Here is a 20488-nt window from a genome sequence, read left to right as displayed (position 1 = left end):
TTGAAAGGGGGTGTGTTCAAGATAATAGCAGTGTGGAGCTCAATTAGAGAGGTCAATCGTTCTGTGAAGAAACAGGTGTGAATCAGGTGGCCCTTATTTAAGGGTGAAGCCAGCACATGTTGTACATGCATTTCTCCTTGAAGGCCTGAGAAATATGGGTCGTTCCAGACATTGTTCAGAAGAACAGCGTACTTTGATTAAAAAGTTGATTGGAGAGGGTAAAACTTATAAAGAAGTGCAGACAATGATAGGCTGTTCAGCTAAAAATATCTCCAATGCTTTAAAATGGAAAGCAAAACCAGAGAGATGTGGAAGAAAAGAGAAGACTACCATTCGAATGGATCGAAGAATAGCCAGAATGGCAAAGGCTCAGCCAATGATCAGCTCCAGGATGACAAAGACAGTCTCAAGTTACCTGTGAGTACTGTGATAGTTAGAAGACGAATGTGTGAAGCTAATCTCTTAGCAAGAAGTCACCGTAAAGTCCCATGGTTAAAAAAAGACATGTACTGAAGAGGATACAATTTGCCCAAGAACACATCAACTGGCCTAAAGATAAATGGAGAAACATTTTGTGGACTGATGAAAGTAAAATTGTTCTTTTTGGGTCCAAGGGCCGCAGACAGTTTGTCAGACGACCCCCAAACTCTGCATTCTAGCCACAGTACGCTCTGAAGACAGTGAAGCATGGTGGTGCAAGCATCATGATATGGGCACGTTTCTCTTACTATGGTGCTGGACCTATTTATCGCATGCCAGGGATCATGGACCAGTTTGCATATATTAAAATACTTGAAGAGGTCATGTTGCCTTACGCTGAAGAGGATTTGCCCTTGAAATGGGTGTTTCAACGAGACAACGACCCTAAACACACCTGTAAACTAGCAAAATCTTGGTTCCAGTCCAACAGAATTGAGGTTATGGAGTGGCCAGCCAAATCCCCGGACCTTAATCCAATAGAACACTTGTGGGGTGACATCAAAAATGCCGTTTCTGAGGCAAAGCCAACAAATGCCAAAAAATTGTGGGATGTAGTCAAAGCATCCTGGGCTGGAATAACAGCTGACTGGTGCCAGAAGTTGGTTGACTCTATGACTCTATGCAATATGGATGTGAAGCAGTTCTAAAAAAACTGTGGTTACACAACTAAATATTAGATTAGTGATTCACAGGAATGCTAAATACTCGAAAAAAAGAGTACATATTGTGAGTTTGTAAAGACAAATGCAGACACTGCTATTTTTTTGAATAACCCAATGATCATTTTTTGTTATTTTCTTTATGTTTTGAATTAGATAACAGTGTGCAATGTTCCCAATGCATGGAAATAAAAACTCAGATAATAATAAAAGAGATTTTGTGCTTAACTCATGTTTTTGAACACACTGCTATTATATTGAACACTACTGTACACTCAGGGCCCGATTATTTTTTTTAAGTAACTTTTCTTTTTTTGTCTAGTGGTATTTGCTGACACTTTTTTACACCAAATTAATCAAAATGGGGCTTAGGTTTCATAAATTTTGCACAAAGTCAATAATTTTTTTTTTCTTTCTTGAAAGGGTTTGTCCATCTTTGAGGAACAAAAATTTTTCTTATTTGAATGCATGAAACTGTGGCTAAAAATCATCTTTACAATTGGATTTCATTAAAAATTTTGCCCCTTTACTTCCTATAGCCGCTGTATTCCATGGTCTATTGCTGGCTACAGAATAAGTTAGTGTAAGGTGTTGGCCACATTATCTTTATTTTAGCAGATGTGTTGAGGACGTGATTTTGTGGCACTTACTGGCTATGTTCACACGTTGCGATTTTGCTGAGTTTTTTTATTCAGGCAAAACCTGCTTTCTTGGCAGTAAAAAAGCAACCTCAAAAAAGCAGGTTTTGATGAGTTTTTGCTGCGTTTTTTAATTGTGTTTTTTTCAGGGTACATTTGTCTCTTGTGCATGCTCATAAAGTTTAGTGCATAAAAATATAACCTGATTCAACTTCCTCAGGTTTTGGCAGCAAAAACGCAGCAAAACCTGATACCTCTGTTTTTGCTGAAAAAAGGGACATGCTGCATTTTGCAAAAACGCAGCTCTTTGACAAAACAGTCAGGAAAAAAAAAACAAGGTGTGTGCATGAGATTCCTGAAATCTCATAGACTTTGCTGGTACTGTAAAATGCAGCTGAAAATTTGCATAAAAAACTGCAAAAATGCAATGTGTGAACATAGCCATATATAGGTATGACAGGTTCTGATCCTGCTCTTGTTAGTGCAGCTTTCCTCACAGACTACACAGCTCTACAGTCCATATCATGGCTGCTGGTGGAGGAGCAGCGGCCAGACCTGTCCATCAGTTTCCTCAAATAGGAAAGCAGTTTTCTCATGTGAGGTTTTCTATTGGAAGAGACTAATGGACAGGTCTGGTCACATGCTTCTCCAACAGTAGCCATTGTACCAGTTCATCTAAAGGGTTACAATTTCTTGACACCTTGGTTTTCAAGGAGAACGGTAAATACATCTAAAAAGCCCCATAGACTATACTAGGAACAAATTCTATCCTTGAAAACTACGGTTAGAAGTTGTACAAGAAAACCTGAGTGAGCCCCTAGACAAATTGCCTTTGCAGCATCAAGATTTTTTTTTAAATATACTAGCCGTTAAAATTCTGCTGTAGTCTCATACCACTGCTTCCCTACCAGTCTCTGTATAGACTAGGAAACAGCAACACTTTTCTAAACTAATAGTGTCAGTGATTGGACAATTCAGCCACATGATGTTTTAAAGTTATATAGATGTACTTTAACTAAGGCATAATGCACACACTGTCCCTAAATGCACCAGAAGGAAGCTGTGGCAACAACATTTCTGCAGCCTAATGTATACACGGGCCTGGCAGGGACAATCAGGAGCAGTAACACAAGGCTGGACTTTGATGAGTATGTCACACATTTTTTTCTGTTACATTTCTTTTATTAAGTTGATGCCATAGATCAGTGTTTCCCGAACTCCAATCCTCTTGGCCCATAACACGTCATGTTAAGGATTTCCTTAGTATTGTGACTCACCCCCTGGGCCGTGGGGCACTCGGAGCCGGGCAATAGGGAGACGATGGGGGTAGTGGTGGCGACCCGGTTCCGTGGCTCAGGGTGGTCAGACCAATGGTAGTCTGCTATGTGCTATTGATATTGTCCGACTACGCCACCCGTGGTTTGAGATCAGGGTTAACCGCCGCTGCAGTGCAGACCGCTGGGGCTGATAGTGGGTGCAGCTGAGACTGTGTAACTCCCCACGGGAGGAGTGTAACCCCAGGGCAGTGCAATGAATGGTGGGAGTGATGGTGAAGAGAGTCCCGGTATCGTTAGTGCTGGAGGAGCAAGAAACACACAAACGATGTACTGCAGTCCAATGCCTTTTACTCACAGTTCGTATATTCTCAGTCACTTCTGCCAGCAATGACCGCCCGAGCCGTGCTGCGTCCACCAGGTGAGGGGCTCGGTCAACCCCCAGGCAGTTCAGGAATATGGCACAGGACCCCCTTCTTTCCTTTCTCTGGCCTGCCTCACCAGTGACCCACTTTTGTCCAGCTGCCGCGGATCTGCGCGGGTAAACGTGGGCCCCGTTCCCCACTGTCCTATATGGTGCCTTCCTAGCAGGTTTAATGAGATGTCGCACCAATAAATGATCACGACCTCCGGTCTTTGGCTGAGGGTTGTTTCTCCTCCACCAACTTGGGATCCGGTACCCTTAATCTGCCTGACCCTTCACCTTGTATTCTCATGGGTTCTTAGGGTCCCTTCCACCTTCTTGTTCCTGAGCCCTTCTACACTTTGGATACTTCTCTTTCTGTTTCTGTTCCTTGCTGTTCCTTTCTCCTACTCCGGCCTTCACTCTAGGCCGGTCTCATGGAGCTGGGCCGAGGCTGAGCCACAGCTCCCTGTCACATCTCCACTCCGCTTCTTCTCTGACTGAACTGACCCAGAACTAAGATGGTGCCCACCTTTTATACCCTTCCCTAGTGTGCGAGCTCAGGTGACCAGCAACCAATGAGCTCCTTCCTATGCTCAGAAACCAACCCCTATCTGCCCCTACAGCACTGGGTGTTCCACCCCCCTCCCCACTCCAGCCAGGGACATGGTCTGTCGTGCCTGCATTTCTGTCTAATGGGAGTACCGTTGAGCTGTCCCTCGGAAATGGGGTGTGTGTGCTGTATGCAGCTAACTGAGCCCTGGTCCATACTCCATCCTTACCCGGGAGTGGAATACTACACCTCTGGCAGAGGTGCAATACTCCTGTAGCGGCCGAACCCTCGGGGCGCTACAATTGCATAGATGATGGAATGATTAACCCCTTTCCGACCTGGTCAGTAATAGTATGCACCAGGTCGGAAAGACCGGTTCAGCGCAGGCTCCGGCGCTGATCCCGTACTGAACCGGGCACATGTCAGCTGATTTATACAGCTGACATGTGCCCGCAAAAGCCTCGGGTGGAATCGCGATCCACCCGCGGCTGTTAACCAGTTAAATGCTGCTGTCAAACTCTGACAGCGGCATTTAACATCGCCGCGCCCGAAGCGCGGCATTAGCCACGGCCATCGGTTACCCCGTCATATGATCGCGGGTCACCAATGGGTGGGCATGACAACCCGGGGTCTGCAGCAGACCCCTGTGGTTGTCATGTCCTGATTGCAATGAGCGCCACCCAGTGGTCGGCGCTCATAGCAAGTGAGCATTTCTGCTGCATACAAGAGATCTGATCATCGCTTGTGTGCAGCAGAGGCTATCTGACAACTGCTGCTTCTAGTCTCCCATGGAGACTATTGAAGCATGCAGAAAGTGTAAAAGAAAAGTTTTTAAAAATATAAAAAAATAAAAAAAGATAAAAGTTTAAATCACCCCCCTTTCGCCCCATTCAAAATAAAATAATTAAAAAAAAAAACACATACACATATTTGGTATCGCCGCGTTCAGAATCGCTCGATCTATCTATATAAAAAAAGTCAACTCGTCCCACAAAAAACAAGCCGTCACATGGCTCTGTCGGCCGAAATATGAAAAAATAATAGCTCTCAAAATATGGCTATGCAAAAACTAGTCTTTGCAAAAAAAGCGTCTTTTAGTGAGTGACAGCTGTCAATCATAAAAACCCGATATGAATCTGGCATCGCTGTAATCGCACCGACCCGAAGAATAAAGTCAAAGTCATCTAATCACTTATACCGCACGAGGAAAGGCGTAAAAAATAAACTCTAGGGTTAGGGTTGTGCTAGGGTTAGGGTTAGGGCTGTGCTAGGGTTAGGGTTGTGCTAGGGTTAGGGTTGTGCTAGGGTTAGGGTTGTGCTAGGGTTAGGGTTGTGCTAGGGTTAGGGTTAAGGTTGTGCTACGGTTAGGGTTGTGTTGGGGTTGGGATTTTTTCAAAAGTAAAGAAAAAAATGATGACGATATGATGACTAGTGTTGAGCGCAAGTGCTCGCTACTTGAGTTTGCGTCGGGTGCTCTGGTATGCAAAGAGTATCGCGGGTGCTCGAGTGACATGCTCGAGTCTCCACCACATATGCTTCGCGGCCAAAAAAAACTTGCTGGGATTGCCTGCCATGCACGAGCGATCCCTGCATGTTTTTTTGTTGGGTGTCTAACAACCGTGAAACATGCGGGGTGGGGACTCGAACATCCGCTATACATGGTGCATACCCGAGTACCCGATGCAAACTCAAGTAGCGAGCACTTGCGCTCAAGACTAATGACAACTTATTCAACATGATGATGACCTAATGTTATCAATTTCTGTATCGTACCTCTGGGTTCAAAATATTCACTATACCCCTTGATAAAATCCTTGAGGGGTGTAGTTTCCAAAATGGGGTCACTTAGGGGGGGTTTCCACTATTTAGGCGCATCAGGGGCTCTCTAAATGCAACATGGCGTCCGCTAATTATTCAAGCTAATTTTACATTCAAAAAGTCAAATGGCGCTCCTTCCCTTCTGAACCCTGCCGTGCGCCCAAACAGTGGTTTGCTCCCACATATGGGGTATCGGCTTACTCAGGAGAAATTGCACAACACACTGGTATGGTACAATTTCTCCTGTTACCCTTATGAAAATGCAAAATTGGGGGCTGAAAAACATTTTTGTGGGAAAAATGTGAAAATTTTATTTTTACGGCTCAATGTTATAAACTTCTGTGAAGCACCTTGAGGTTCAAGGTGCTCACCACACATCTAGATTAGTTCCCTGAGGGGTCTAGTTTCCAAAATGGTGTCACTTGTGGGGGGTTTCTACTGTTTAGGCACATCAGGGGCTCTCCAAACGCAACATGGTGTCCGCTAATTATTCAAGCTAATTTTACATTCAAAAAGTCAAATGGCGCTCCTTCCCTTCTGAGCCCTGCCGTGTGCCCAAACAGTGGTTTTCCCCCACATATGGGGTAATGGCGTGCTCAGGAGAAATTGCCCATCAAATTTTGGGGTCCATTTTTTCCTGTTACCCTTGTAAAAATAAAAATTGGGGTATAAAGTAACATTTTTGTGAAAAAAGTTAAATGTTAATTTTTTTCTTCCACATTCCAAAAATTTCTGTGAAGCACCTGAAGGGTTAATAAACTTCTTGAATGTGGTTTTGAGCACCTTGAGATGTGCAGTTTTTAGAATGGTGTCACTTTTGGGTATTTTCTGAAATAAAGGCCCCTCGAAGTCACTTCAAATGTGATGTGGTCCCTAAAAAATGGTTTTGTAAATTTTGTTGGAAAAATGAGAAATCGCTGGTCAACTTTTAAGGGTATGTGCCCACGATGCAGAAATGAAGCAGAAAATTTCTGCAGCGTTTCTGCATGTTCTTGGCAGTAAAAACGCTTGCGGATTTTACACACGTTTTTGCAGCGTTTTTACATGCGGATTTGACTTGCGTTTTTCAAATGCATTGGGACCTCAAATCCGCATGCAGAAACGCACAAATAATGGACATGCTGCGGATTTTTCCGCAAGGAAAATCCGCTGCGGAAAATTCCACAGCATGGCCACAGAACATGCAGATTTTCAGTGGGGATCATGGGGCACAGATTACCAAGCGTTTTGCAAGTGTTTACGTTGCGGAAATTCTGCAGCAAAAACGCTTGAAAAAACGCATAGTGGGCACGCAGCCTCACCCTTATAACTTCCTAACCCAAAAAAATGTTGGTTCCAAAATTGTGCTGATATAAAGTAGACATGTGGGAAATGTTATTTATTAACTATTTTGTGTGACATATCTCTCTGATTTAAGGGCATAAAAATTCAAAGTTTGAAAATTGCAAAATTTTCTCCAAATTTCAGATTTTTTCACAAATAAACGCAAGACATATTGAAGAAATTTTACCACTATCATGAAGTACAATATGTCACGAAAAAACAGTCTCAAAATCAGTGGGATCCGTGGAAGCGTTCCAGAGTTATTACCTCATAAAGTGACAGTGGTTAGAATTATATTTAAAAATTGGCCCGGTCATTAACGTGCAAACCACCCTTGGGGGTAAAGGGGTTAAATGGGAGATGAAGGAAAATACTACACCTGTCTGAACAGTGTTTAGCAGGCTATGGTTGGTACTACACAAAAATTTGATCGTCAACAGATTAAGTAACTGACAGACTCCATGGATGGAAGGCGTATGGCTGTTATTGAAAAGAAGGGTGGCTATACTGGTCAGTGATATTTTTTTATGCATTTTTTTGTACATTTTCAGATGTTTGGTTATTATTCTCACTTTAACAGATGAAAATAAACAATTGAGCTGAGGAAATTTACATTTTTCATTTAATTACATAATAATTCTACACACTAATAAACAAAACCTGACTTTTACTTTCTTAAATATCCAGGTTTTAGGTTTATTAACCTTTTGGATTGATCGACAGCGCTATAGTTGTTCAATAATAAAATGAATCATTAGAAATACAAATTGCCTAATAACTGTGCACACAGAACATTTTATTAATAAGTTGAATAATAGTGGACCCAGCACTTGGGGTACATGATTTATAACTGGAGACCATTACGAGTAGCAGTCATTCACCACAACTCTTTGGGTGTGATTTTTGAGCTCGCTTTTGATCAAATTACAAATCTTACCTTCTAAGCCTGTAGACCTTAATTTATCCATTAGGCATCTGTGTGGGACAGTGTCAAATGCCTTTGCAAAGTCCAGAAACACTATATCAGGAGCTACCCCTCTATTAAGGATTTTACAACATCAGTCCCTTGTAAAACCATGCTGGCCATCACTTATAATATCATTTTCCACTACATTCTACTCTACATAGAATGCTACAAGCCCCTCAAACATTTTCCCCACAGTGAATTTTAAAGGGAACCTGTCAGCTCAAGTAACGCTACTAACCAGCAGATATATGGTTAATCGACAGATTAATAGCGTTAGAAAAGTGGCCAGCCACTGTACTCAAAGTGTGGCTCCCGGGAGAAAATTAACTTTATTCCTCCTGAGAGTCATACACGCTTGCCAGCATGGCTACAGTCACTGATCACAGCATAGTGAGCAGCAGCTGTGAGCATGCCCTCACACTTTGACAGCCGGCTTTGCACTGATGCATTTGACTCGCCCCCTGGGCCGTGGGGCACTCGGATCCGGGCAATTAGGGAAACGATGGGAGTAGTAGTGGCAACCCGGTTCCGTGGCTCAGGGTGGTCAGGCCAGTGGTAGTCCGTTATATTGATTATGTCCGACTACGCCACCCGTGGATTGCGGTTATTAGGAACCGCCGCTGCATGCAGACCGCTGGGGCTGATGAGGTGTGCAGCTATGGTAGTGTGACTCCCCACGGGAAGAGTGCGGCCCCAGGGCAGTATAGTGGATGGTGGGAGTGATGGTAGTGCTGGAGGAGCAAGGAGCACACAGACAACAGGTTGCAGTCCAGGGTCTTTACTGAAACAGGCAAACTGACCCATAAACAGTCCCAGCTAGGAGGGGACCTGGATGTCTGAGAGCAACGGGGAAATTGGCCCTGGTCAGGGTGAGGGTGTAGGCCTACCGTGCTTTCTGCGCTCCTTCTGACTATCTCCTCCTGATAGGATAACAGCCCACGTTTCAGAGCTTTCCGTGCTTTCTCGCCTGTATGGCCTGCGACGTGGGTTCCTTTCTGCTCCCAGCCTTGTACGGCTTTACTGGTCCCTTCGGTTGTGGCAGGGCCTCCAGGCTTCTTAGGCCAAGGAATGTACAGTCCCTTGCGGACTGGTTCTCTGCTGGGGGATGTGGAATCCTTCCAGCCTCAGACACCAAAGTCTGGTAAAATGAAGTCTTTTCTCTGCCAAGACAGGCTCTCTTCACCTCTTGTCTCTGGCTGGTGGCTCTCTCCTACTGCCACACTTCCTCTTAGGTGCAATCAACTTTCTGTCCCTGCTCCACTCTGGGACACGTCTCAAAGCTGAGACAGGCAATCCAGTTCTCTCTAACCCTGCCCTCAGTACCAGCTTTTATAGGGGCAGCCAGCTCCCCCTACTGGCCTGAGACAGGAGGCATTGCATGCTAATGTTCCCCTGGCCAGAGAACCTCCCCCTTGCTCTCAGACACAGCTTTATTACATTTTGTGGCATCCAGGCAGGGTGACACACATTGCAGAGCCGGCTTTCAGTCAAAGTGCTGGAGCATGCTTAAAGTCGCTGTTCACAGTATACTGAGTGGTGACTGCAGCCAAGCCGGCTGTATGACTGAAAGATGTCAGCTCCCAGGAGGAATAAAGTCCATTTTCTCACAAGAGCCACAATACCAGTACAGTTGGCCAGACACCTTCCTAACACTATTCACATGCAGATTAAACTACATGACAGGTTCCTTTTAAGCTTATTGGTCTATAATTACCCAGGAAAGACCTAAAGCCTTATTTGAAAATGGGTACCACATTAGCCTTGCACCAATCGCCTGGGACTGTAGCAGTAACAAGAGAGTGTGTAAAAATTCTGACACCGCAATAGAGTCAGTGGCACAAGAATAACTGAGCTGAGTTCCTTAAGATCTTTTGGATGCAGTCCTTATGGGCTAGGGGCTTGTTCACATTGATTTTATTTAACTTAACATTTAGTCAACTGAATATAAAATAAGAGCACTGAGATTGACTATATATCAGCCTCTTTCTTTTGGGTCTACACAGAGCTAAAGAACGCATTTAGTAATTTTGCCTTTTCTAGTTCCTCAGTGACCATTACTTAGAGAACCTATCTGTGTGGACCTAAGTTTTTTGTATTGATGTACTAGATTTAAAGAATTTCTTGGGACCTGTCTTATTTTCCTGGGCCGTTTATTTTGTGGCTTAATGAATGCCACCGCTCGTCATGAGTTTTACACGCTGGGGTGGCCACACCAAAGACCTGTCCCAGTCCCACTTACTTTGTCGGAGATGGACAAATGATGTGAGAATGCCAAATGCCTCAAAATTTTAGTGCAGCCATGCATTACTCTAATATTTTATAACTTTTCAAGGATTTTTACACCAGAATTCTGGCATAAAATCTTCAGTGAATCAGGCCCTAAGTTGTAAATGTCTCAGCTTCCATTGGGAAAAGTGAGTTTTACATAAAGCCTCATTGAGAAAATAACACGGAACTTTTTCATCAAGTTTTGGCTCCAATTTACATCAGTGTTTGATCAGTGTCAGTTCTTGCCGTCAGTGTTTTATGAGTGATTTTCACATATGGAGAAATAAATAAATTACAAAGCTTCTCCTATCCACTACTATATTAATCACGGACAGCACACAAGTTGCACACTAATGCCACCTGTGCGCTGACCATTATTTTTTTGGGGGGAAAAAAAAAAAAAGAGACAGACAAGCAACAAATCTCTTATTGGTGATCACTTTCTGTGATCAAGATTTGCACATGATAAAGTTGAAGATGTTATAGTTTAGTTTTATCCTGGAACAGATGTTAAAGTGAATCTGTCCGTAGGATCAACCTTCCTAAGCCGTCTATATGGGTAAAATTTAATTTACGGAATAAAATAAATAAAAATTGGCATGTGCATATGTATTTACCCCTTTTGCTATGAAGCCCCTAAAACTTTCTAGTGTAAGCAATTAATTACCTTCATAAGCCACATGTTTAGTGAAAGGAAGTTCACCTGTGTGCACTCTAAGTGTCACATGGTCTGTTAGTATATACACTCCTTTTCTGAAAGGCCACAGAGGCTGCAACACCATTAAGCAAGAGGCACCACTAACTAAACAACACCATGAAGTCCAAGGAGATCTCCAAACAAGTCAGGCAGAAAGTTGTTGAGAAGTACAAGTCAGGGTTGGGTTATAAAAAAAATGACCCAATCTCTGATGATCCTCTAGAGCACCATTAAATCCATTATCATCAAATGGAAAGAACATGGTACCACAACAAACCTGACAAGATAGGGCCTCCCACCAAAACTATCAGCCCGGCCAAGGAGGCCATTAATCAAAGAGGAAACACAGAGACCAAAGGTAAACCTGAAGGAGCTGCAGAGTTCCCAAGCAAAGACTGGAGTATCTGTCAATACGACCACAATAAGCCGTACACTCCATAGAGGCAGTGTTTACGGAAAAGTGGCCAGAAAAAAATCTTTACTTACACCAAAATATGTAAGGCTTGTTTTGAGTTTACCAAAATATATGTGGGAGACTCTCAAATGTATGGAGGAAGGTGCTGTGGACAGATGAGACCAAAATGTAACTTTTTGGCCACCAAGGTAAATGCTATGTCTGGTGCCAAACCAACACAGCTCATCACTCCAAGAACACTATCCCCACAGTGAAACATGGTGGTGGCAGCATCATGCTGTGGGGATGTTTTTCGGCAGCAGTGACAGGGAAAATTATTTGAGTCGAGGTGAAGATGGATGGTGCAAAATACAGGGATATTCTTCAGCAAAACCTGTTTCAGTCTGTCAGTGATTTGAGACTGAGGTGGAGGTTCACCTTCCAAGTGGACAATGACCCAAAGCATACTGCTAAAGCAACACTCGTGTGGTTTAAGGGGAAACGTGTAAATGTTTTGTAGTGGCCTAGTCAAAGCCAAGACCTTAATCCAATTGAGAATCTGTGGTCAGACTTGAAGATTGCTGTTCACCAAAGGAAACCATCTAACTTGAAGGAGCTGGAGCAGGTTTGAGGAATGAACAAAAATCCAAGTGGCCAGATGTGAAACGCTCATCCCCAATCCTGGTATGCATGGCATCCCTCATCCCCAATCCTGGTATGCATGGCATCCCTCATCCCCAATCCTGGAATGCATGGCCCCCTCATCCCAAATTTGGTATACATGGCACCCCTCATCCCCAATCCTGGTATGCATGGCACCCCTCATCCCCATTGCTGGTATGCATGGCACCCCTCATCCCCATTGCTGGTATGCATGGCACCCCTCATCCCCATTGCTGGTATGCATGGCACACCTCATCCCTATCCTGGTATGCATGGTCCCCTCACCCCCCAATCCTGGTATGCATGGTCCCCTCACCCCCCAATCCTGGTATGCATGGTCCCCTCACCCCCCAAACCTGGTATGCATGGTATCCTCACCCCCCAATCCTGGTATGCATGGTCCCAGGGCCGGCGTCAGCACCCGGCGCACCCGGGCAAGTGCCGGGGCCCTGAGCAGACAGGGGGGCCCACTGGCGGTCGCGCACCCCGCTGGGCTATGGGCGGAGGAGAGCGGTGTCAGCGCCCGCCCTTCTCCGCCGCTTGCTCAGGGCAGCCGGATACTTACCTCTCCCCGTGCCTCCGCAGATCCTGCTCTGCGCTCCCTGTGACGTTTCAGGTCAGAGGGCGCGGTGACGTCTCTCCACCGCGCGCTCCCCTGAGCCGTCACAGGGAGCGCAGAGCGGGACGACGCCGGCAACGCTGGAGTCCGGACCCGAGCAGTGGGCAGCAGGTGAGGAGGAGGGAGGTGAGTATTTGATTTTTTTTTTTTTTTAATGTATGGAGGCATGGGGCATAATATGGGGGGGTGACATCCTGCATGGGGCATAATATGGGGGGTGACATCTTGCATGGGGCATTATAAAGAGAGGGGGGGTGACATCCTGCATGGGGCATTATAAAGAGGGGGGGGTACATCCTGCATGGGGCATTATAAAGAGAGGGGGGGTGACATCCTGCATGGGGCATTATAAAGAGAGGGGGGATGACATCCTGCATGGGGCATTATAAAGAGAGGGGGTGACATCCTGCATGGGGCATTATAAAGAGGGGGGTGACATCCTGCATGGGGCCTTATAAAGAGGGGGGATACATCCTGCATGGGGCATTATAAAGAGGAGGGGTGACAGCCTGCATGGGGCATTATAAGGTGGGGAACAGCCTGCATGGGGCATTATAAGTGGGGGGGGACAGCCTGCATAGTGCATTATGTGGGGGGAACAGCCTGCATGGAGCATTATAAGGGGGGCACAGCCTGTATGGGGCATTATGTGGGGGGTAACAGCCTGCATGGAGCATTATAAGGGGGGGGGACAGCCTGTATGAGGCATTATGTGGGGGGTAACAGCCTGCATGCAGCATTATATGGGGGCCAGTATCCTGTATGGAGCGTTATAAGGGGACCAGTATCCTGTATGGAGCGTTATATGGGGGCCAGTATCCTGTATGGAGCTTTATAAGGGGACCAGTATCCTGTATGGAGCATTATATGGGGGCCAGTATCCTGTATGGAGCTTTATAAGGGGACCAGTATCCTGTATGGAGCGTTATATGGGGGCCAGTATCCTGTATGGAGCTTTATAAGGGGACCAGTATCCTGTATGGAGCGTTATATGGGGGGCCAGTATTCTGTATGGAGCCTTATATGGGGGCCAGTATTCCGTATGGAGCCTTATATGGAGGCCAGTAATCTGTATGGAGCCTTATATGGGGGCCAAGTATTCCGTATGGAGCCTTATATAGGGGCCAGTATTCCGTATGGGGCCTTATATGGGGGCCAGTATTCCATATGGGGCCTTATATGGGGGCCAGTATTCTGTGTGGAGCGATTCGCTGGTTTCTGAGCTATTGTGGAATTTACAATAGACATCGCTCATGTAATGTAAGAAGTGAAATCTTTGCATTGTACTATATATATATTTCTCTGCGGTATCTGTGCATCATGAATCGTGGTATGTATTAAAGGGGCCCACTGAGACTCTTTCGCCCGGGGCCCAGAAAAACCTGGAGCCGGCCCTGCATGGTCCCCTTACCCCCCAATCCTGGTGTGCATGGTCCCCTCATCCCCAATCCTGGTATGTGTGGTACCACTCACCCTGGTATGCATGGCACCCTATTCCTCACCCTGGTATGCATGGCACCCCTCATCCCCCAATCCTGGTATGCATGGTGCCCCCCTCACCCTCCAATCCTGGTATGCATGGTCCAGCTCACCTCCCAATCCTGGTATGCATGGTACCCCTCATCCCCAATCCTGGTATGCATGGTCCCCCTCATCCCCCAATCCTGGTATGCATGGCCCCCCTCATCCCCCAATCCTGGTATGCATTGTACCCCTCATTCCCCAATCCTGGTATGCATGGTCCCCTCACCCCGCAATCCTGGTATGCATGGCACCCCTTACCCCCCAATTCTGGTATGCATGGCCCCCCTCATTCCCCAATCTTGGTATGCATGGTACCCCTCATTCCCCAATCCAGGTATGCATGGTCCCCTCACCCCCCATTCCTGATATGCATATCACCCTTCATCCCCAATCCTGGTATGCATGGCACCCCTCACCCCCCAATCCTGGTATGCATGGCACCCCTCACTCCCAATCCTGGTATGCATGGCACCCCTCACTTCCAATCCTGGTATGCATGGCACCCCTCTTCCCCCCAATCCTGGTATGCATGGCACCCCTCTTCCCCAATTCTGGTATGCATGGCACCCCTCATCCCCAATCCTGGTATGCATGGCACCCCTCATCCCCAATACTGGTATGCATGGCACCCCTCATCCCTAATCCTAGTATGCATGCCCCCCCACATCCCTATCCTGGCATACATGGCACCCCTCACCCCCCAATCCTGGCATGTATGGTACCCCTCACCCCCTAATCCTGGTATGTATGGTACCCCTCACCCCCAATCCTGGTATGTGTGGCGCCCTCATCTCTCAATCCTGGTATGCATGGCCTCCTCATCCCAAATTTGGTATACATGGCACCCCTCATCCCCAATACTGGTATGTATGGCACCCCTCATCCCTATCCTGGTATGTAAGTTACCCCTCATCCTGGTATGCATGGCACCCGATCCCTCATCCTGGTATGGATGGTACCCCGCATTCCTATCCTGGTATGCATGGTACCCCTCATCCCAAATTTGGTATACATGGCACCCCTCATCCCCAATCCTGGTATGCATTGAACCCCTCATTCCAAATCTGGTATACATTGCACCCCTCATCCCAATCCTGGTATGCATGGCACCTCATCTCTCATCCTGGTATGCATGGCCCCCTCACCCCAAATTTGGTATACATGGTACCCCTCATCCCCAATCCTGGTATGTATGGTACCCCTCATCCCCATTGCTGGTACGCATGGCAACCCTCATCCCCATTGCTGGTATGCATGGCACCCCTCATCCCTATCCTGGTATGCATGGTCCCCTCACCCCCCAATCCTGGTATGCATGGCACCTCATCTATCATCCTGGTATGCATGGCCCCCTCATCCCCATTGCTGGTATGCATGGCACCCCTCATCCCCATTGCTGGTATGCATGGCACCCCTCATCCTTATCCTGGTATGCATGGTCCCCTCACCTCCCAATCCTGGTATGCATGGTCCCCTCACCCCCCAATCCTGGTGTGCATGGTCCCCTCACCCCCCAATTCTGGTATGTATGGTACCCCTCACCCCCCAATCCTGGTATGTATGGTACCCCTCACCCCCCAATCCTGGTATGTGTGGCCCCCTCATCCCTATCATGCTGCACACATACAAAAAAATAAACACTTATACTCACCTTTCTTCCCTGTGCTCCAGCTCTGCTGTGTCCTGTTCTACCGGAGGCCGGGGGAGGAGTACGGCGCCGGAGTAGACTCGTGCCCATACCGTGCTGTCCGGCGCCTTTTTGCTGAAGACAAATGTGTCTTCAGTAAAATGGCGCCGCACAGCGCTATGTGCATGCACCGATTCCAACTCCTCACTCCTGCCCCGGTCTCCGGCGAAGAGAGGCACCGGGGCAACACTCCTCCCGGTAAGGTAAGTATGACGCCGGAGATCACGGTATTCGTTCAGTGTCTACACATACCGCGATCTCCTGCGCCATACACTCCTCTTACCTGTAACGGCTGCATGTGTTCTTCTTTCTGGAGTCAGACCGCGCACGTGTGTCACGCTTGCGCAGTCTATAAAGGCTTCAGACAGAGTTGCGCATCTCCAGTTATATTATAGATGAGCTATTCAGGCCTATGGGCCGGACACTGATCTGCATGAGAATCTGCCTCCAGAGCTTATTTTAAATAAAAAGGGGAGTTACCTGTGTGGTGGTAATAAGCTGCTTTGCTGATATTGTAAACAGGTGCGAGTATGCAGCGGCACAGAAAATGCAGACTCAGTGGTGACAGTCAAACAACATTGCTATTTATTAACTATTTACAATTAATCAAAATGCAATATCTAGTAAATGGCAATTCACAAGTTACAGACAATAAATTGCTGCTCTGTCCCCAACTCTATCACTAAGGCCCTAACCATTGCCATATAAAATAATAAACCCGGCTCTACCGCACTTAGAAGTGCCACACCGATCGGCTACTCGTCGACTAAAGATTCCCTAGCTTTCCCTAACACAGATAACCATTATGTTCACGTATTCAAGAACTGGCTTATTCAACACAATCTAAATCAGAAACTTCAGCTATATAATACACCAAGATGATATTTGGGAAGGATACACTGATCCGTCATCTGCCAAAGTCCATGCTGTTTTGATAAGGGCCTTTACTCAGCCCCTCTGATGGCAGTTACCACGACATTCTCTAACAGGAGTCCGCTTTATACCCCCACTAGGCTGTAGACTGCTGGCAACTCCTCGCACCAATGACCCTTTCTGGCTGTCTCCAATTCCTAGAGTGCAGTTCAAGTTCCTTCGTACCGTTGATCAGGCATCCGTTCCTGCTGCTCACACGATCATGAAGTTCAGTATCATTATCTAGGCTTCCTGGCCTTCAGCTCACCAGATCAAAATATATCCCTTTAATCAGGCCTCCTGGCCTGCAGCCCACCTGAGCGATATTCCGTCCCTTTAAATAAGCCTCCCGGCCTGATGCTCACCTGAGCGAATTTCTGTCCCTTTAATTAGGGCTCCTGGCCTGCTGCTTTCCTGAGCAATCTTCAGCCCCGTACGAGTCCACTACCGAAGATAGTTATAAGTCTCTAGTCACTCTCTTCTAGGATTCGGGTGTAAGCCAGTTCAGATGACACTGCACATGAGACTTGATACAAGTCTGGGCTATGACTCGCCCTCTGCCTTGGCCTCAGGGGTAGTGTTGAGCGAATTTGTTCGGCATTTCAAATTCGTGTTTGTGTTCGGGGTTCCGACTTGTTCTTGCCAAAAAAATCGGCTCTGCCCACGAACATCCCTGATTTTGCCACGCCGTCACGCAGGCTACATCTGCGTGATAGCGTGGCAAATCAGGATGTTCATGGGCGGAGCCAATTTTTTGGGCGCGAACAAGTCAGAACACGAATTTGAAATGCCGAACAAATTCGCTCAACACTACTCAGGGGTTTTTATATTTTCTTGATATGTCACAGCAGATCATATGTCTCTGTCCATCTAGCCTTTTCTTTCCTTCCATGCAACCAGTCATTTTTCTTTTGGCTCCTAAATTGTTGCTTTTAGTTACCATCACTATAGTCTCTGGTCTGGATGGCAGCATTCATTCATACAAGCTTCACTGTGCATTTCTACTCTTTGTGTCACTCACTCCCTTACAATCGCTCTGCAGAGCTGTGTGTGATTATACCTGACACATCTGCAGGTTCCTCTCAGCTTCAGCTTCCAGCTCACAGGCAGACAGTGTTACAATACAGCAGAGCTGTGAGAGCTGCAGCAAATGTGTTTGTAAGAAGACAAATATCATGTCTCCTGTTCTGTCTCCTGTTACTTGTCTCACACTGATAACTCCCCCTTTTAATTATAATAATCTCCTGCGGATCAGTGTCCAGTCCATAGTCCTGAACAGCTCATTTACATATAAGAAAAATGTGGATTTCTCTGGAATAAGACATCGGATTGCAGATATCAAGGTATCTTCTTATTCAGCTTCCTATGACCTCTGCATGCCTGTATAGACGGATTAGGAGGGTTGATCCTACTGACAGATTCCTTTTACATTTCTTGTCTCTCTTAGGGCTCACACAGACAAATGTATAAATTGGAGGTCTGCTATCTGATTTTTAATCAGATTGCACACGGACAGCAGACTGACCCATGTTATTCAATAGGACTGTTCAGGTGAATGATTTTTTTCTTGATCCGACTTGCCATAAGAAAAAAATCTTCCGAGTCTTAAATGAGACTCACACATTTAGGTCTATGGGTGTGTAAAAAGAAGCGGATGCCACATGGAATATCCAAGTGGCATCCAATTTTTACTGATACATTTCTATTATAAACCTAGCAAACTGTATCTGATCATGTCCATTTTTTAGCTGTATCAAAAAGGATTTCACACGGGCGGCACACGGACATCACACAGATGTAAAAAATGGATGCACGGATGGCACACAGATGAAAATTAGTTGAAAATTGTCTGAGTTTTCTGAATGAAACACAGACAATTTTTCATACGCTCGTCTGCAGCCGGCCTTAAGCTCGGTTCACATATTGCTGGTTCTGCGTCATTTCCATCCAGCATTTAACAAAAAGAACAGATGGAGGAACTGGTATCATTGTTTGCAACCTATCAGTCGATGTGTATCCCTGATCTTGTTTCATGTAATATTGGGACAGGCGCTTGGTGGTAAATGGCAAAAAAGGCCAACGGCAACTGATGCAGCAATTTTGCCATTGTTTATGATTTTTTGCGTTTCATCAGACACAAAAAACTGAGCCTGAAATAACAGAAATATGTGAAGCCAGCCTTACACATTTGTACCATTAGTTAAAACAGTGTCAATAAATTGCATGTATTACAAGTTCCTGCATTCCTGTGGACATTCCTGCTACCTCTCCGATAGTGTAGCCATGCCTTATGGTATGTTTACACTGCGCAGTTTTGCACATTATGGCTTTACCTTAGTGGACAGGAATTTGTAAAAATCTTGTTCACACTGTACGACTGGCACACCGCTTTTTACTACCATAGCTGCCCTATTCCTTTCAGTTTTGTTTTCTGTTTCTAAATTGCAGGCTCCATATCTTATTAATGTGGTATAAAAATATGCAGTACCCAGAGTCATCACAAAACTGCTGGTATCTAAATGTGTGGTTTGTTGTGTTTGCTTTCTCATTTTCCCATTGTGCCCTATCAGCCTTTTTTTTTTTTTTTCATTTTCTTGCACCTGTATACAAACTCAGCAATATGTGATCTTACTGAAGTGTCATATAATCACACTATATCAAAAGTATCATCTCATTACTAATACTAGTGCATGCTGATAATACACTATTTGATATTAATTTATACTCCTATCCATTCACTACATTTTGGTCTGTACTTACCATTACAAGTAGTCCAGTTGGTACCTAGGTGGTGATCACTTCCCTGGCAGTCCCATTGCTCTATTCCTTTGGCAGGACGTAGGCTGCTAAATACAAGTAATGTCCAGAAAACAGTTAATATAAGGCACATAATCTCTTCTTGTGCTTTCTGTCCATAGGATACATGTCACTTGTCTTTCATCCTGCGCAGCTCTGTGTCTGACGGGCACTCTGTCTCCTGGACACTGCTTTTCAGATCCAACATCATTTTTTGTAGCAATCCCAGATCTTTGTTTTCCTCCTTTTTGCCTTGCTCTGACAATACCGTGACCTCTCTTAGTATACAACTATCCTAATTAGTTATGGGTTCTGATTTTTTTTTTTTTTTGGAAGCAAAGTATGAAATGCCAGGCACCCTGGTGACAAATGTAGCACTTCGGCAAATGCTTCTGGAGAGATTTTCTTCTACAGGGTCAGAGCAAATTGAATTGCTTTGCGATAACCTTCTGTTGGTGGTGAACACTATGCCAGGGTCTGTGTTTCTCAAATACTGCCTCCTTTAAAATGCTTCCTTGCCACACCTCCCAGCTCCTTTAGTGCCAGCGGAGTGGAGCCTGCCCTAGGTCTTTTCCATACTAGAAATGAGAGAATGCAGACTGAGAACAAACACAAGAGCACTTGTAATTCTTTTCATACACTGCATACGGTGTGTTCAGATAGTCCTATGTGTTTCTTTAACCGTTCAATGAGTCTGATATTAGATATGAAGGACATTTTTGGTTAATACTTGAAATCCACTTTAGTCTTCCTTTATGAAAACCATGAAAGAGATAGGTGGCCTGCAAAACAAAGTTGTCTGACTTGTCCTCT

The 20488-nt window shown here is 45.6% G+C and overlaps 1 protein-coding gene across 4 annotated transcripts in view; it reads right to left on the bottom strand.

Annotated features, from left to right (window-relative positions):
* Positions 1–20235, bottom strand: part of EGF (epidermal growth factor) — a 269170-nt gene extending 248935 nt beyond the window's left edge. For 2 of the 4 annotated variants that reach the window (XM_073640773.1, XM_073640784.1), the window contains exon 1: positions 19640–20235. In XM_073640773.1, the coding sequence (XP_073496874.1) occupies positions 19640–19769 (130 nt within the window). In that variant the 5' untranslated portion in view covers positions 19770–20235. The remainder of the gene's footprint in view (positions 1–19639) is intronic. The other 2 variants (XM_073640793.1, XM_073640812.1) reach the window with 1 other exon arrangement.
* Positions 20236–20488: the final 253 nt, after the last annotated feature.

Source organism: Phyllobates terribilis, unplaced genomic scaffold, assembly GCF_046119375.1.
Source record: "Phyllobates terribilis strain yellow unplaced genomic scaffold, ASM4611937v1 Scaffold_1__5_contigs__length_1240528914, whole genome shotgun sequence".
In the NCBI taxonomy this organism is placed as follows: domain Eukaryota; kingdom Metazoa; phylum Chordata; class Amphibia; order Anura; family Dendrobatidae; genus Phyllobates; species Phyllobates terribilis.
This window is presented reverse-complemented; position numbering and strand designations above follow the sequence as displayed.